The sequence below is a fragment of the Harpegnathos saltator genome, unplaced genomic scaffold (assembly GCF_003227715.2).
Source record: "Harpegnathos saltator strain DR-91 unplaced genomic scaffold, Hsal_v8.6 scaffold54, whole genome shotgun sequence".
NCBI classification, from domain to species: Eukaryota; Metazoa; Arthropoda; class Insecta; order Hymenoptera; family Formicidae; genus Harpegnathos; species Harpegnathos saltator.
In genome coordinates this window covers 1453264-1468782 of record NW_020230360.1, presented here as the reverse complement: position 1 = coordinate 1468782, position 15519 = coordinate 1453264, and the positions used below count along the sequence as shown (strand labels likewise).

General features: G+C 38.3%; 1 protein-coding gene across 4 annotated transcripts in view; it reads left to right on the top strand.

Moving 5' to 3' along the window:
• Positions 1-15519, top strand: part of Ae2 (anion exchange protein Ae2) — a 94452-nt gene that overhangs the window by 14528 nt on the left and 64405 nt on the right. The window contains exons 1-2 of one of the 4 annotated variants that reach the window (XM_019843805.2): positions 4666-4795; positions 12135-12337. In XM_019843805.2, coding sequence (XP_019699364.2) covers positions 12275-12337 — 63 coding nt within the window. In that variant the 5' untranslated portion in view covers positions 4666-4795; positions 12135-12274. Of the gene's footprint in view, positions 1-4665; positions 4796-12131; positions 12338-15519 lie in introns of those variants that run through there. The other 3 variants (XM_019843807.2, XM_019843808.2, XM_019843809.2) reach the window with 3 other exon arrangements.

Here is a 15519-nt window from a genome sequence, read left to right as displayed (position 1 = left end):
TCTCGGCTATCGCTCGGGCAGCGTCTCTTTCCTGCGAAGCACGCAGGATGAATCGGTGCCATTAACGCGCTCCATCGTACAACACACCCGTTCGCACGTGTGTGCTAAGCGAAGTAGATATATATCAGGGTGCCGTGAAACCAGGTCAAAAACCTCCGCGCTAGTCCCCCTCGCTTGCATAACCTTGTCCCACAAAGGGGCCACGAGGGGGAAGAGGAACGTTACGCGCTCCTTTCTCTCTCGTAAGGAGTCGCTTCGCCTCGTCTGCGCGCACACGTACAGGACAGGATCCTTCGAGATCCTGCGCCCGGCGTCGTTCACAATGTTACTCGGCTTAGTCGGAGTCAGTCCGCGAAGGGGACTCCTTGAACGTGGAATAATTATGAGCGTGGAATAACGATTACGACGATAATCGCGCTGGAATAATAAACACTGGAACAATCCTTCGAGAGGACTATCGTCGGCCGACGCACACAGGAGTGAAAATTTGAAAGTCGCTACGAACTGTAATTCTCAACCGATCGAGACGATTCCTTTTCCTTGAATTAATCGTTAATAAATTTCCAAGGAGACTGCAGAGTTCGATTTTGAAGAAAGGAGATATTAATAACAATCTGGAAAACATGCTTTTTTTTAAATTAACAGCGAGATCGACAGCTGTCAGCATAGCCAAATCTCAATTTTAACATCAGATTTGTAATCAGCGATCCTGTAAATCCTTATGTAGGATAATTTAGTGTCAAGTGCTTTGAAAATAACATTCTTCAACTTCCGGTTAACGATGGTTTCCAGATTGTGATTAATACTTCAGGAAGCCTTTTTTCAAATCGAGCTTTACAGTTTTCTTGGGAATTCATTAATGATTGATTAAAAAAAAAAAAAGAGAGATTTGTCTCGGTCGGTTAAGAATAACCGGTCTGTAGCGATCTGTAGCGATTTTTGAACAATAAATTTTCATTTGTGCGACGGGAGGCTGATCTTCTTCGAGATGTGCGCTTTTCTTCGAAACTATTTGGACGAAACGCCGTTCTATGAACGTAACTGATAGTCCCCGACTTGCTCTTGATCAATTCCCAGAAAGTCCGTTCTCTCAACGAACCATCGGCCGCGTTCCGATAATGCTCTGCGTTCTGATAATAAATTCCGAAATGCTCTCTAAATTTCTCGGAGCGAAGTTCGCACACTCGAACGGTGTGCAGTGACCAGCGAGCCACTCGAATTCGAGTGATTTTTCACTCGTGCAAGGTGAAATTTCTGTTCCGCATGGTCGAATAAATATTTTCGCTCGAAATTGAAGAGGTGAATTCATGTGAGCTGGCTTTCAAAACGGTCTATACACTTCTCTCAGGTGCAGCCGAATAAAAAAGAACTTCCCTTACAGAAATTTATTACTGACTGACTGTAATAAATTGACCAGTGATAGTAAGTAATTTTATTACTTATATAAGTAATAAAATTACTGGTACGAATAAAATTACTTATTGTTACTGGCCAATTTATTACAGCCAGTAACAAATTTCCGTTAGGGTTGCTTCCGAAGAATTTCCTCGAAGAAATTAAGCTCTTTCATCGGACATCCGCTGCGTCCCGAAATGCATCGGAAAATATATTTCGCAGAAACATTGGACGCTTATGGGATATTTAAGGCTACAAGTCGCTCGCGCCTTTCGGCCCCACTGAGAAATCCGATACTATACATCTCTTGAATTCATCCCATAATATTCTTATAGACAGAATAAGTCATCTTTTAATTCGAGAAATTTCATGCCGTTCGATTTTGTTAATTTTCCTCTTAAATGTAACGAAACAAACTTGATCGCTTCCGTGTTCTAAAGGGAAATTTTGTTCTCGTTTATTTAACAACAATATTAGCGATAACGATAGCAACATATTGATTGAAACATTCGCTCGAATACGGAGTCGAAATATGTATATCTTAAATCCGCTCCAAGCCTGAGCGTGTTCATTTGTGAACGTTCATTTTGGCGATTTCGAGTGGCGTTATTTTTACTGTTTCGCTTCGAGCGAAAATACCGCCACTTTTCGTTCGTTTCGTGAGAGACTCCACTCCATCGTGGAATTTAGAGAGTACGTCGAGGAGAAAGGTGCTTAAGCTATTTTGAAACCGACTGTACGCCGCTATCTTTCGTCGTACCGCTGTAACCGCGCGCATTTTCAGGTTATGTCATAAATATTACAAATACGTACTGTAGTCGTGCGTGAGTGCGTGAGCCGCTAAAGGTGCCCCGCGACATTCGATGCCCATTAAAACGCGGTTGTTCTTTTGCTGCCGGTGTACATACTTCTACTCCCTTTTTACAAAACATTTGAATAATTTAATAATCCGGGCTGTTCGTGCGAAACGCACATACGTAATGCGCGTTCACTTATTTATAGATCTCTTTTTTTTTACTAGGTTAAATGCACACGTATGCGTGTGTGCGTACACACACACACACACACACACATACACGCAGAAAAATATATTCATGTAAATGTTACTTGTTACGAGTATTTTGCAAGTTTGTACAGGGTGTTTGATAAAAACGGATCACGATTTTAAGAGCAAACGTAATATGGAGGACAAAAATCTTAATAGATACGAGTCGAAAAATTAATATCTTCGGAGTTATAAACAATTATTTCTTTTAATTCAAGCAAGTGGCTTACTCGCTTCTGATGCACGGCCATATGTGAAATACATTTCTGCCATTTCTTGATTAGAATCACATATGATATCATTTTTACTGTACTGTGAAAACTTTGTGGTAGCTCACGAGGATATGTGATTAACAATTGCTTGGCGGAAACGTGCGCATGAATGGGAAGAAAATAGATGTTTGTTTACATTCCGAGTAAGAGCGAGGAAATTTCTTTTTTAAGGATTTCTTTAAAGCATGGTACTCTCTCTTTATTGACAAATCACACAGACAAATTGCATCAGAGAATACAAAAGCGACAGGAGCAAGTCACTTGCTTGAATTAGAATAAATAATTGTTCATAACTCCGACGATATTAATTTTCCGACTCATGTTTGTCAGGACTTTTCCCCTCCATTTTGCGAGTTCTATCTGTCTTAAGATCTAAAGTCCCGAAACATTTTTTTTAACACCCTGTATATCCGCAAGTATCATCATAAGTTTGCAACAAGCATCAAATTTATTCAAGATAAATTCTGAAACCTAGCGAGTTTATATTTCAATGAGGAATATTAAATTAAATTAAAGAAGAATAAATAATAATAAATAATAATATTATTTTTAAGAAGAATAAATTTTTCTTTCTTTTTTTAGGCACACGGTAAAATAACGAGCTTTTGCAAAATTGATGACGCGTATATTTTAAAACCATCGTCAAGAAAACTTTCCTTGTTGGGGATAATCGTTATTCACAAAAGTGAACTCTAATCGCTTTTTTAATAGTAAAATTATCTTTTCTCTGCGCAGATATACGCATGTCGGTCGAACTAAACAGCCCGCGTCCGCCCGATCCACATTTTATTTCGCTGCGTAGTCACCCACGATCGATTCGGCAAACGAGCTTGTCTATAACACTGTTTCTCTTTTTTAATCGCGCAGAGAGGGAGAGAGATTAGTTCGCACGAGCGATAAATTCTCTTTACAGGCGGTAAAATTCATCGCGTCGATTCGCAGTGATAACTCTCGTCGCCAGTTACTCTCTTATTTCGCATGCAGATCAGAGGATAGAAAACCCCCTTACTTGTCGCTCCTACTTGTCCCACGTGAAATTCGATCGATCGCATCCCCCTGCTCCCTCCTCCCCCGCCCCCGGGCGGACGCATTCGGTCATGATTCTTGCATACGCTCGATAAACTGCAATAATGTAGCGTCTCGATGTCGCTGAAAATTTGATGAGACGCGTTCGGCCGACGGATGGATGTGCGTCGTATTTGCGTCTCGGCCGGCGTCGTGAGCATGCGTGATATTTCCGGTCTCTTCGCTCTTTTAATTAGCCACATCAAACACACCGAGTCGCCGCGAGTGTCATGGTGAAGCACGTGTCGTCGGTGAAAATCGCGTTTCCCGGAAGGATCTCGAACCGATCTCGGATCGATCGATCGATCGCTCGCTCGCTCGCTCGTAATATTGCGCAGTTGCCCGCGAGCGAGCCTGAAGACGGGATAAAGGACGGCACGCGGGCGCAAAAATAGACAAGTCGTGAAACAAGAAGACTTTTGACGTAACGTCGTGGCAGATGTTGCATTCAACGGGAAGGGCCGTGTCTTTTCGCCAAACAAACGACGACGAATGCGCTGAAGCGGCCGGTTCTCGCCAGCAGAACTCCTCATTATAGTGTCCTGGCGAGAGGCTTAAGGCGCGTGCACACCGAGCTGCATTGCGGAGAGCCAGGTATATAGTCGGCCCGTGAGCGGCAGCCTCTCGCGAGAGCTCCGAGTAGAAACCCGGGTAAGCGTGAACTGAGACGTCACCTCGAGCTACCTGCGAGGTCATCCGAGGGCGACACAGGATCGTGACTGTTCGCGAAGAACCGCGGGCTCTCGCTTTCTGCAACGGCATTCACGCATTTTTCTGCGAGAACGAAGCGAACGGGGAATTGCACGCTCCCGTTGTGAGGTGACCTTAAGATCCATATATCTATATATTCGCACAACAGCGCGTTCCTCTGTGCAGTCTGTTGTTCAACAATAAAGTCGATCGTGTTGTTGTCGTCGGGTACTTAGGAGGGCTGCTCCTCGGCTGTCACGAGATTCCGGGATACCTCGGGGTCCTGCGCGCGGACCCGGAAGCCGAGCGAGAGGTATTGAGAGCCACGGTACGTTTGAACCATAGACTTGTACACTCGTGGACAATGATTCGTCCCATTGATGTTAAGAGTCGAGCCCAAAAAATGTCCACCCTGTTCCGTTTAGTAGAATCATATGTGTGTGGGTCATGTACCGGGTATAGCAAAACAAATGCATCAATACATAATGTTTAACTCTTTGCTGCATAGTAGTCCTCCCAGAGTGCCACCTCATCATTCAAGCTTATTTTTGCAATAATTTAAATTTCATATTTCTTTCACATATTTCTTTAATATATTTATATATGGTTTAATATATGGTATTGTTGGGCTATACTAAAATGTTTCTCTAACTAATACATCAACTTTTAGAGTCATATCAAATAAATAATTTATTATTAATAAGCATATACCGAACAAAACTGTCGTTTTTAGAGAATAAATTTGTTTACATAAAATTTTAAATAATAACGTATACTTCAAAATCATTATCTGGGGGTTTTTGAGTTGTTGAATATGAATCCGGTATGAAAAATACAAAATTCAAAATGACGGATCTCATATGGCGAAGATAATTATAGAAATGAAACAATTCTATTTGAAAATGGCTATTGATTGATTTGCCATATTGGATCCGCCATTTTGAATTTCGTATTTTTTACACCGGATTTGTATTCAGCGACCTTAAAAACTCCCGAGTGACAAGTTTCACAAAATTATATTCATTAGAAAAAAACGTGCAACAAAGGGTTAATAAACATAATAAAAAAAAATATATATAACCTATTAACTAAAAAATATTCGCGTGTCATACATCGAGTATCGCAAAAAAAGTTCGGGCGCATGAAAAATCGTTCCGAAGACAAAATTTAATGCAAATCTTTTGCTCAACAAATTTCGATATATTAAAAATCGCCAGAAGCACTTTTTTCAATCACAAATCAAGTGTTTATTCGTAAATTAACGTGTGAAATTTTAGACATATGTCAGAAACAGTTCTACCAATCTAAAAAAGAAAGTTTTTTATGGTTGACGTGGGCAATTCAGATGAGAATTTCTCGGAACTTTTTGAACACAATAGTATTTATATAACCTAGTTATATATATATATATATATATATATCGAGTTATTAGACATATATCTCTTATTATATTTATTGTGCATATATATTTTTTTACTATATATATATATATATATATCTTATATCATACCAATATTTGAGATATTTAGGTATTGTGACTGAATATTATTAAATGATAAATCTCTACTTGTATAATGTTACTTATTTTGCGAAAGTCAATGTATGACACGCGAATATTTTTGTAGTTAATAACAGAAAGATTCGTAACTTTTAGGTTTGTCTTTCTAGATCAAGTGTAAGACGAATCATTGTCCATGAGTATATGTACATAGACTACAGTTTTCTTGTGAGAGAATTGAAGACGAGACATAAAGGATGGCTATATTCCCTTTCTATTGTCCATGGATATGTGTGCTATCTTCGTCTAGCTTTCGCCAATAGATGTTCAAGTTAAGCGAAGATCGAATGTCTGTGGCGCAGGCTATCCTTTTCAGATATGGTTTTCGCAGCTTCTTGTGGAGTGCTCAGTCTATGTACACATATAAATTTATGGTTTGAACGAACGACTCGAGAATTTAGATCAGCGACATATGAATATCTGGATGGGGCGTTCTACGAGGGGAGATCTAATTATAGAGATAAGGGTGAAATTATGGCACTTTGGCACTTCACCGTCGCAGCTTCTTCGAATGTATTCGGATTTACATTGATTGTCGATGTGTAAAATGTATAGTAAGTACACGCGGACTGAATGGTACTGAGTACTGTAATTTTCGTTCACTGCAAATTAGTATATACCTTCTTCACCTAAATTAACAGCACGGTCAGCTGATGAAAGGTTGCAACATTTTTTGTCGACTTTTGCGTATTTTGTATCCAATAGGAAAATGGATCTTTTGGGGATTATTAAACAAATTCTTTGATTTCCCCAGATTTTTTATATTTAATGATTAAACATTTAATATTTTATTTATTTTAATTCATTTTAATAGTAGAATATATATATCTAATTGCAATTTATAACAAAAACTTTTATTTTAATCATTTATATATTTATTATAAATATATTTAATATTTCACCATATAATATATCCCTTACAAATAAAAATATATTATTTTAACAAAAACTTAATAATGTAAACAAATTTAAACAAATTTTCCCATCGGGTGTGTTACGAAATTTATTGAAGAAAAATGTTGCAACTTTTAACGATATTACCAAAGGGGTCAAATAAATAAATAACTGGTTTGTAATTTTTCATGAAAATTACTCAAATTTTTTGTACAACGACGCATTTTGTTTTTAATGGACGTTGAGTAAAACTAAAGTAAACAAATAAATTTTTGCCCTTGCATAACGTATTTTTCTCAAAAACTTACCATTTGAACTGGAAATAGATCGCGTTGATTGTCGGTAATTCTAGTGTCAATTAGCCGATTGTACATGATTGGTGAGGATACTTTTACGTCTATAATCTAGAGCGCGGAAAGATCACAGTTGAAAACCGAAATCGAATAAAGTCGAATCAAATTATCGAGTTCAGTGGTATGTTCGATTTGAAATCTTGGTGTCACTTTTGACCTAAAAAATACATTATGCAAGGGTAAACATTTATTTCTCTTAGTTTTGTTCAATGTTCATTAAAGACACAAAATGCGTCATTATATAATAAAGTTTGAGTAATTTTCCTGAGAAATTACGAACCAATTCCGTATCCAATAGGAAAGTATATTTTCAGAAAATAAATGACGAATGTGTTGTGAACAATAAAATTTTAACTAAAACGCACATTTCTCTCCTATCGGATGCGGGATGCATTGCGAAAACTCATCGAGCTAAAAGTATCGTGGCTTTATTTCCACCGACCGAGCGCGAGAAACTGCGACCATGCTCGGGAGCTGAAAGGTTTGAACACCTTTTTCGCTGCGTATTTTGAAACGCGTCCGACGGGAGAAAAATGTATCTTCCGAGAAGTGAGCTCGTGAAATTCTCCTGTTGGATATCTACTGCGTATTTCGATATGTGTCGAAAAGAAAAGCGGCTCTGCGAACGAGACGGCGTTTGTGCGCGCGCGCGTGCGTGTATATGTGTGTATGTGTGTGTGTGTGTGTATGTGTGTGTGTGTGTGTGTGTGTGTGTAAGTTATAACGCCTGAAAAATCGTCGTTGATTCCATCGAACATGTTGATGTAATCGGCCTTGCATAACTGCGCGCCATGGAACAAAGATGAAAATTACGTGACAGCTGTCGGCGGCGACGCGGACAGGCTAAATTATGTTGATTGCCGATACGAGCGTGTTAAGAAACACAGAGGGAAAAGCTCGTCGGGCGTGTCGTTACATCATCTCGTTACACAGACCGTAATTGAAGACGAGTAAAAGGAATTGTCGCGCCGACTGAGGTGTCCGCTCTTCCGACGATTTCCGTGCTGCTCCGTGAGGTCAATACGAGGTAGATAAATAATTAATAACAAGGAACGCGAGGTAAGATCAGAGGGGAACATGCACGGGCGATTCGCAAGGTACTCTTTAACTCTTTCGGGCATAATGGGATAAAAAGTGTCCTGCCTTTTTGACACTTACGTATTCACAATGGGATGTTTCTCATCTCACCTTGAAATATTAAGATAACTCGAAGCACTGCGCCTTAAAATAGTACGTCTCGTCGCCTTTGTATTTTATATTTGGCATTTTTGCGATTTTTATATCTCTTCTAAATAATATTTCTGCGCAATTAGAGCCTTTTTTGTCTTAAAATCCTGTGCTTCCAAGAGTTCTTTGCCTTGAGTGAATATTTTAAATGTTGAGTGAATATTTTCATTCGGGTGTGAGGCATAATATCTGATGTGCACAAAGCGGCAAAATATAAAATTATAGAAAAAGGATTACAATGATGATTATATTGAGTGATATACAATTCAAATATATAAAAATATAATAATAATAATAATGAATATAATAGAATTTATCGCGTAGAATTTGGCAAAAGTTTAAATAATTAATTTAATTTAAGTTAAGTAATTTTAATTAATGTTTAATTAATCAATTAATTATTTTAATTATTTTTTTTTTAATTTGAGGAACATCGATATTCTACTTTAATTAATTAATTAATTAATTTATCCTTCCGTTTTATATGTGCTATTTATATTTTAGGAACTGCAGTCTATAATAAAAAGAAATATTTACTATGACCTTTAGGTAGAGAAAGTAAGAAAACATATTATAACTGTTGATAATTTCAAGAAATAGGAAGGATATATCTCATAACGATATCATTATTTTTATTATATACATACTCTTATATATTTTATGTTACAAGTATAATTCTGTCTGGATGGTATTTGCTGATAATATCATTGCTATTTTCTTGAGTACTCAAGAGTCGTAATATGCCCCTTATAGAAATTTATTATTGGCTGTAATAAATTGGCCGGTGAGTAATAAAATTACTACGAGTAATAACATTATTTATTACCACTGGCCAGTTTATTACTGCCAGTAATAAATTTCTGTTAGGGGCGAATATGTAGATAAGATGTGTACGATTGGATAGTTTCAGTGGTTCTAAACCTATTAAATTAACATTTCGTTATGATATTAAAAAATTATAAGGCATAATGATGTTGTTTTATATACGATTCCATTACGAAAACAAAACTCTAACCGGCTGGAAATATTCATGTGCACGAACTAAAAATCCATAAATTTGAGTATTTGTTAAAGTAAAATAAAGTTTGAGCAAAACTTTATAAGTTTGAGTTAAATATTTATCTTCTTGCGATTCCGTGCGACGGTATCGTCTCGTCGTCGCCTCGAGTGAATTTTCATTCATCCTGTGAATGAGATTTTACTCCAAGGAACTTGAAGACTTCTTATCAATCGAGTCTTATCACTGAGGAAGAGATTATTCACAACTTCATTATTAGAAATCATTATCTCCTTTACAACTTGGATATTTTTTTTTTAATTAATTACGAATTAGAACATCCATTCGGTTATAAATTAATCGAAAACTATCTTATAAAGAATAAATGCCTTATAACTATCTTATAATTGTCTCGCTCGTACGAATGCGTCGATTCGATGACCGCGACTCGACGCTGAGGAAGGAGGGGCGGAGGGAGAGAGGAGGGGACGAATAGGTGCCGCGCCGTTATTTATTTATATCGTGTCGAATTATGCCGCGGCGATATCGCGATATACTGATAAGTTTGAGTGTCAGTGACGCGTCGTCTAATTACGATTAAGTGTAAGGCGGCTTTACTAGAACTAGTAGTCATCGGTCACTCTCTCGAGGCTTCGTTTCATCGCCGATGCCGACCCGAGCGACTGTGCCGCTCGAGAGAGCTCCTCGCGATCGTTAGTTCACGAACGAGTGAGTCGCGAGTTCGCAACCGCGTAATCTCGTCCTGTTGTTGTATGCCGTGTCTTGTTCCTCGTTTCTCATCGCGAGTGTTTCTCCTGTCAGGAGAGGACTCGCTTCTCCTGCGAGTCTCGCGGTGGTTGGGTCATTTCGACGCTCTTCAGCGCCGTGTTCGTCCCGCGAGACGCTCGACCGCGAAATTCTATAAAAATCACCTCAAGGTGAGGCTCGACGTAACCATCGACATGAGGATACTCGGACCGAGCATGTACTGTTCATTTAAGTAAGGAGGTGCACGAGTATGTACAGCAAGTTTCACAAGTTCAACCCCGTTTCCTTCACCTAGTGACGTTTGGGATGTTTGGTTAGGCGCATCATACATATCTAAATTTAATAACAACTTAATAACAACAAATTTAATAACAACACATATTATTGTTAAACAAATATACGCATATGATTGATTAAGATCTTATACATGTGTAATATTATATGTAATAATAATCGATTAATAACCGGCTATTAACCAGCATTCGTGACGTATGTAAATGTTCAAATATGTTGGGCCTGGGTGAAATATTCTGGACTCTCTTTCGTCACTAAAAGTGACTCTGAAGGTGGCTTACGAGTAATTAGGAGGCTTATTAGCCACTTTTGTAGCTCACTTTTAACGATAAAAAAGAGTTCAGAATGTGAGCCTAAAGACACTCAAGTTGCGCTTCAAAACGGTTCTTGCACTCGCGGCGAATATTCAATGAGAGAACTCAACTTCCGAGAATCCTCCGGAAACATAGGTGATCTGATTGGACTACCGGCTGCGTTCCGAATTACACAAGACGAGCGAAACATACAAAACGAGCGTTTCGGCCGTTTTGAAAGCTGGTGTATCTCAATTTGCGGCAAAAGGGAAAGTTACAGCGCTTCGGGTCATTCAGTTCGACTCACTATTATTCACACGCACTCGCTCTCTCTCTCTCTCTCTCTCTCTCCCTGGTTGTGTACGTTTTACACACGTTGACAAGTTACGGCGAATTGACGTAACGAATGCCTCGAAAGGCGCTACCTCAGTTGTTTACAAACATCGCGATTCCAGCGCGAGTTGACGCAAAGCTCAGCGTGTTCGCGGAAGTCCCGGCGAATCCTGTAGAAAAATAATATTAGCTGTAATGAATTGACCGGTGATCAATTATTGTTGTTCGATAATTTTAGTATTACTCGTATGAGTAATTTATCACTGGCCGACTAGCTGGTAACACTTTTCTCAATTTTCGTGTGAGTAACCAAATTACTGAGCAACAATAATTATCACTGGCCAACTTGTTACAGCCAGTAATATTTTTCTACAAAGGGATAATAACCGCAAAGTCTTAACTTTGCCCTCACCGCTAATTAGGGCTTGTCCTCGTAGAACGCTTCGTCCGGATGTGCCTATGTCGATGATCTCGATGGGCCGAAATAGAAAAAAAAGACCGGAAACGAGACGAAGAGCGATTTATCTCTCATCGGCTCTCGATGTGCCGTTTTATCGAGCGGAAACGGATATTTGCAATCTTTCGAGATGTCCAAATGTAAAATCAAGTACAGACAACCGGTTTTACCGTTCGCTGTGTCGGTAATTAATTGGACAGTGATGATGAATTATTGTCACTTGGTAATTTTATTACTCCATACTGAGTACTGAAATTACTGAACGACAATAATTTACTATTGGCCAATTTATTTCACACACTCCGTATGAGTGCTAAAATTTAATTAAAAAAATAAGCGCTCACATGAGTACTGAAATTACTGCAACAGCAACAATTCACCACTGGCCAATTTATTAAAGCTAGCGGTACTTTTCTACGAGGGCATATTTGTCTCTATTTGTCTCTATCTGCTCAGCGCCTAATTGTGGCCGCGATAACTCGTGTTTCAGTAGCCGGCAGAACGGAGCTACCATCACAGCGACTACTCCACATGTGGACATCGCCGTCCCGACTCAGGATCGGCCGGGCACCCAGGAAAAAGACTCAGCCTTGAGTTGATAGCTGCGCCACCAGCTGTCGCGGCTGGTGAAGGATGGAGAACACCGATGGATCCAGGAGGAAGCTCTCCTTCCTCGGCTTCGGTAAACGGGTATCGGTAAGCAGACCTCAACTTTGATTAACTTGACCAGAGACTACTGGCTTCACTGAAGCAGTCGACTCCTCCGTTAACGTGGCTTTCGTCGCTCACCTTTTGCGCGAGCAATTTCCGCATGAGGAATGCCGGCTTGAGTGTTCAAATGGTATCGGCTGCTGATATCGGATAACGTAATAGCGATATGATGATAAACGATGTTCCGTATCAGGGCTCGGTATGGCGACTGGATACTACAGTAAATGCATCGCGTTACCTCAGTGACATAATGTGCTTTATGTGCTGTACAGCTATGTATCGGCTATGTATGGCGTCCATAAAACCGTGGAACCTTCCCTGGCCAGCCGGCGATATCGATTGGCATGTAGACTCGAGGAGAATGATCATATATAATTTTATAAAATTACATATGTTTTTGTACGAAGATTATGCGTAATTATATACATGATCTATATACAAGATAAGGCCACCTGAGTAACTTAGAAAATATGCAAGATAGAGAAAAATGTTAAGTGCAGGAGTTGTATGGTTTTAAGTGACGCATCACATAGCAATATTAGTACGACCTTCAGCGTCATCAAGTCACCTAGAGTTTTTTAAATGGGAACCTCCATTTTTTATAATATTATCTTTTCATACCAATTGATTTGAACGGCTTTTGTTTGAAACATTTTTTTATTTGCCTAATACTTTTTGAAATATTTAAGGAAAACTTGGTAACTTTTTCAATATTTAGCTTACGATATTTCAGTAACTATTCGTCGGAAGAGAAAACAGTATTAGATTTTTTACTCTCTTTGATCTTAAGAATATATTGTTACGATAGTAACTAACTTTTGTTAAATTATTGACCTTTGGAAGTTCTGAAATCATCAAATTAACAAAAGTCAAGGCGCTATTGTAATATATTCTTGAGACTAAATAGAGTAAAAAAATTTAGCACCACTTTTCCTTCTGACAAATAGTTACTGAGATATCGTATACTAAATATTGAAAAAAAATACCAAGTTTCTCTTAAATATCTCAAAAAGTATTAGGCAAATACAAAAATGTTTCAGATAAAAGTAAGTAAATAATTAAAATAATTGGTAGGAAAAGATAATATAATAAAAAATAAGCGTTTCCATTTAAAAAATTCAAAGTGATCTCATAATCTTGATGATGACGCTATTCAAGGTCATACTAGGCCCAGTTCCACAACTTGCTTTAAACTCCGTTTAAAGCAAGTTGTGGAACTGGGCCCTAGTGTTGTTATGTGATGGGTCACTTGAACCCCTACAACTTTTATATTTAACATTTTTTTCCATTTTGCATATTTCCAAAGTTATTCAAGTGACCTGTTTTAGGTGGCTTACCCTGTATAATTATATACGAACATTGCCTCTGTACGGCCATATAACCTTATATAATTATTCAATACGGTCTATACGATGTAAGAAAATGCCGTTGAAAGGGGAAAAGAAAAGATAGTTTCAGCCGATTAGGCGTTAACATCGTGGGCTTAAACACAAGCATTTACTTCAATTGTGCTTATATGATAGCATCTCTCTTGCTGTTGACATGTACAGGATGATTCACATTAGGCTTAATAACTAGATTGCTAAAGAACTCTAACAGAATCTTGCTCGACGTATATAATTATATTTTTTACACATTACGAGTTCCTTGAATCATGGAGTAAGTATGTGTCTGTTTTTATTCCAAAAATGACGCGCAAGAAGTTAGGTCGGTAGTGATGTCACCGTGTCTGAAGTTTTCTCATTTGAAATTTTTAAATTATTCCCGTTCTATATTTCAAATGCGAAAAATAAAGGTATGTTTGACACGGATTTAGAAGCTCTTGGGATTCATGAAAGTTAAGATGAGAACGAATTACGATTAAAATTACATTTAGACGCATGATCAAAATTATTCGTATATAATTTTCTTATAATAGTTAAAATAGTTTATATACGCCGATTATTAAATTATAGAGCCTTCTGAAAATTTCGAAATTATCAAGTTAACAAAAGTTAGGGCACTAATGTAACAGCATATTCTAGAGACCAAATAGAAAGTCTGGTATTACTTTTTCTTCCAATAAACAATTACCGAGATATCGTAAGCAAAATATTGAAAAAGTTATCAAATTGTTTTTGAATATCTCAAAAAATATTAGGCAAATAAAACAAAATGTCTCAGAAAAAAAATTGTTCCAATTATTAGGTAAATCGGAAAGTTCCGTCCGTTTAGCGACAAGTAGCTATAGCTAGAACTGTCGTTAACCTCTAATGTTTAAACGAAGCTTAATAGTTTGTTTTGACATCTGTCAATAACATTCAGTATATAAAAGTATACGTTTGCATCAATAACATTGTTTTTCACTGCATCGAAAATGTCGAAATTTGAGCCAAATAAGCGTCATTTGAGCGAAGTGTTAATCTTTTGCTTCAATTGGAAGAAAATTGCAGCTGAAGCTCATCGAATGCTTGTAGAAGTTTATGGTGATAATGCTCCTCCCGATAAAACATGCACAGAATGATTTCGACGCTTTAAAATTGGTGGTTTTGATGTAGAGGACAAAGAGCGTTTTGGACAGCCAAGAGTATTCGAAGATGAAGAATTGCAGGCATTGGTGGACGAAGACCCATGTCAAACGCAAAAGCAACTTGCAGAAGCATTAAATTGTGCTCAATCTGTCATTTCCGATCATTTGAAAGCCTTAGAAAAGGTTTACGAGGAAGGAAAATGGGTCCCATATGAACCGAAGCCAAGAGACATTGAAAGGCGAAAAACCACCTGTGAAATTCTGCTCGCTAGGCAACAAAGAAAGGGGTTTTCACATCGTATCATCACTGGGGATGAAAAATGGATTTATTTTGACAATCCCAAACGTCGAAAAACTATTTGCGATCCCGGCCAACCCTCAACATCGACGCCAGAGCGGAATATTCACGGAAAGAAGGTAATGCTCTGTATTTGGTGAGATCAGAAAGGTGTGTTGTACCATGAGCTGTTGAAAAGTGGTCAAACAGTCACAGGGGATCTCTACAGAGAACAAATGATCCGTTTGAGCCGAGCATTGCACGAAAGACGAGTAGAATATGAAACGAGACAGCATAAAGTGATTTTGCTTCATGACAACGCTCGGCTTCACGTCACAAAATCTGTCAAGGAAACGTTAGAAACACTTCGCTGGGAAGTGT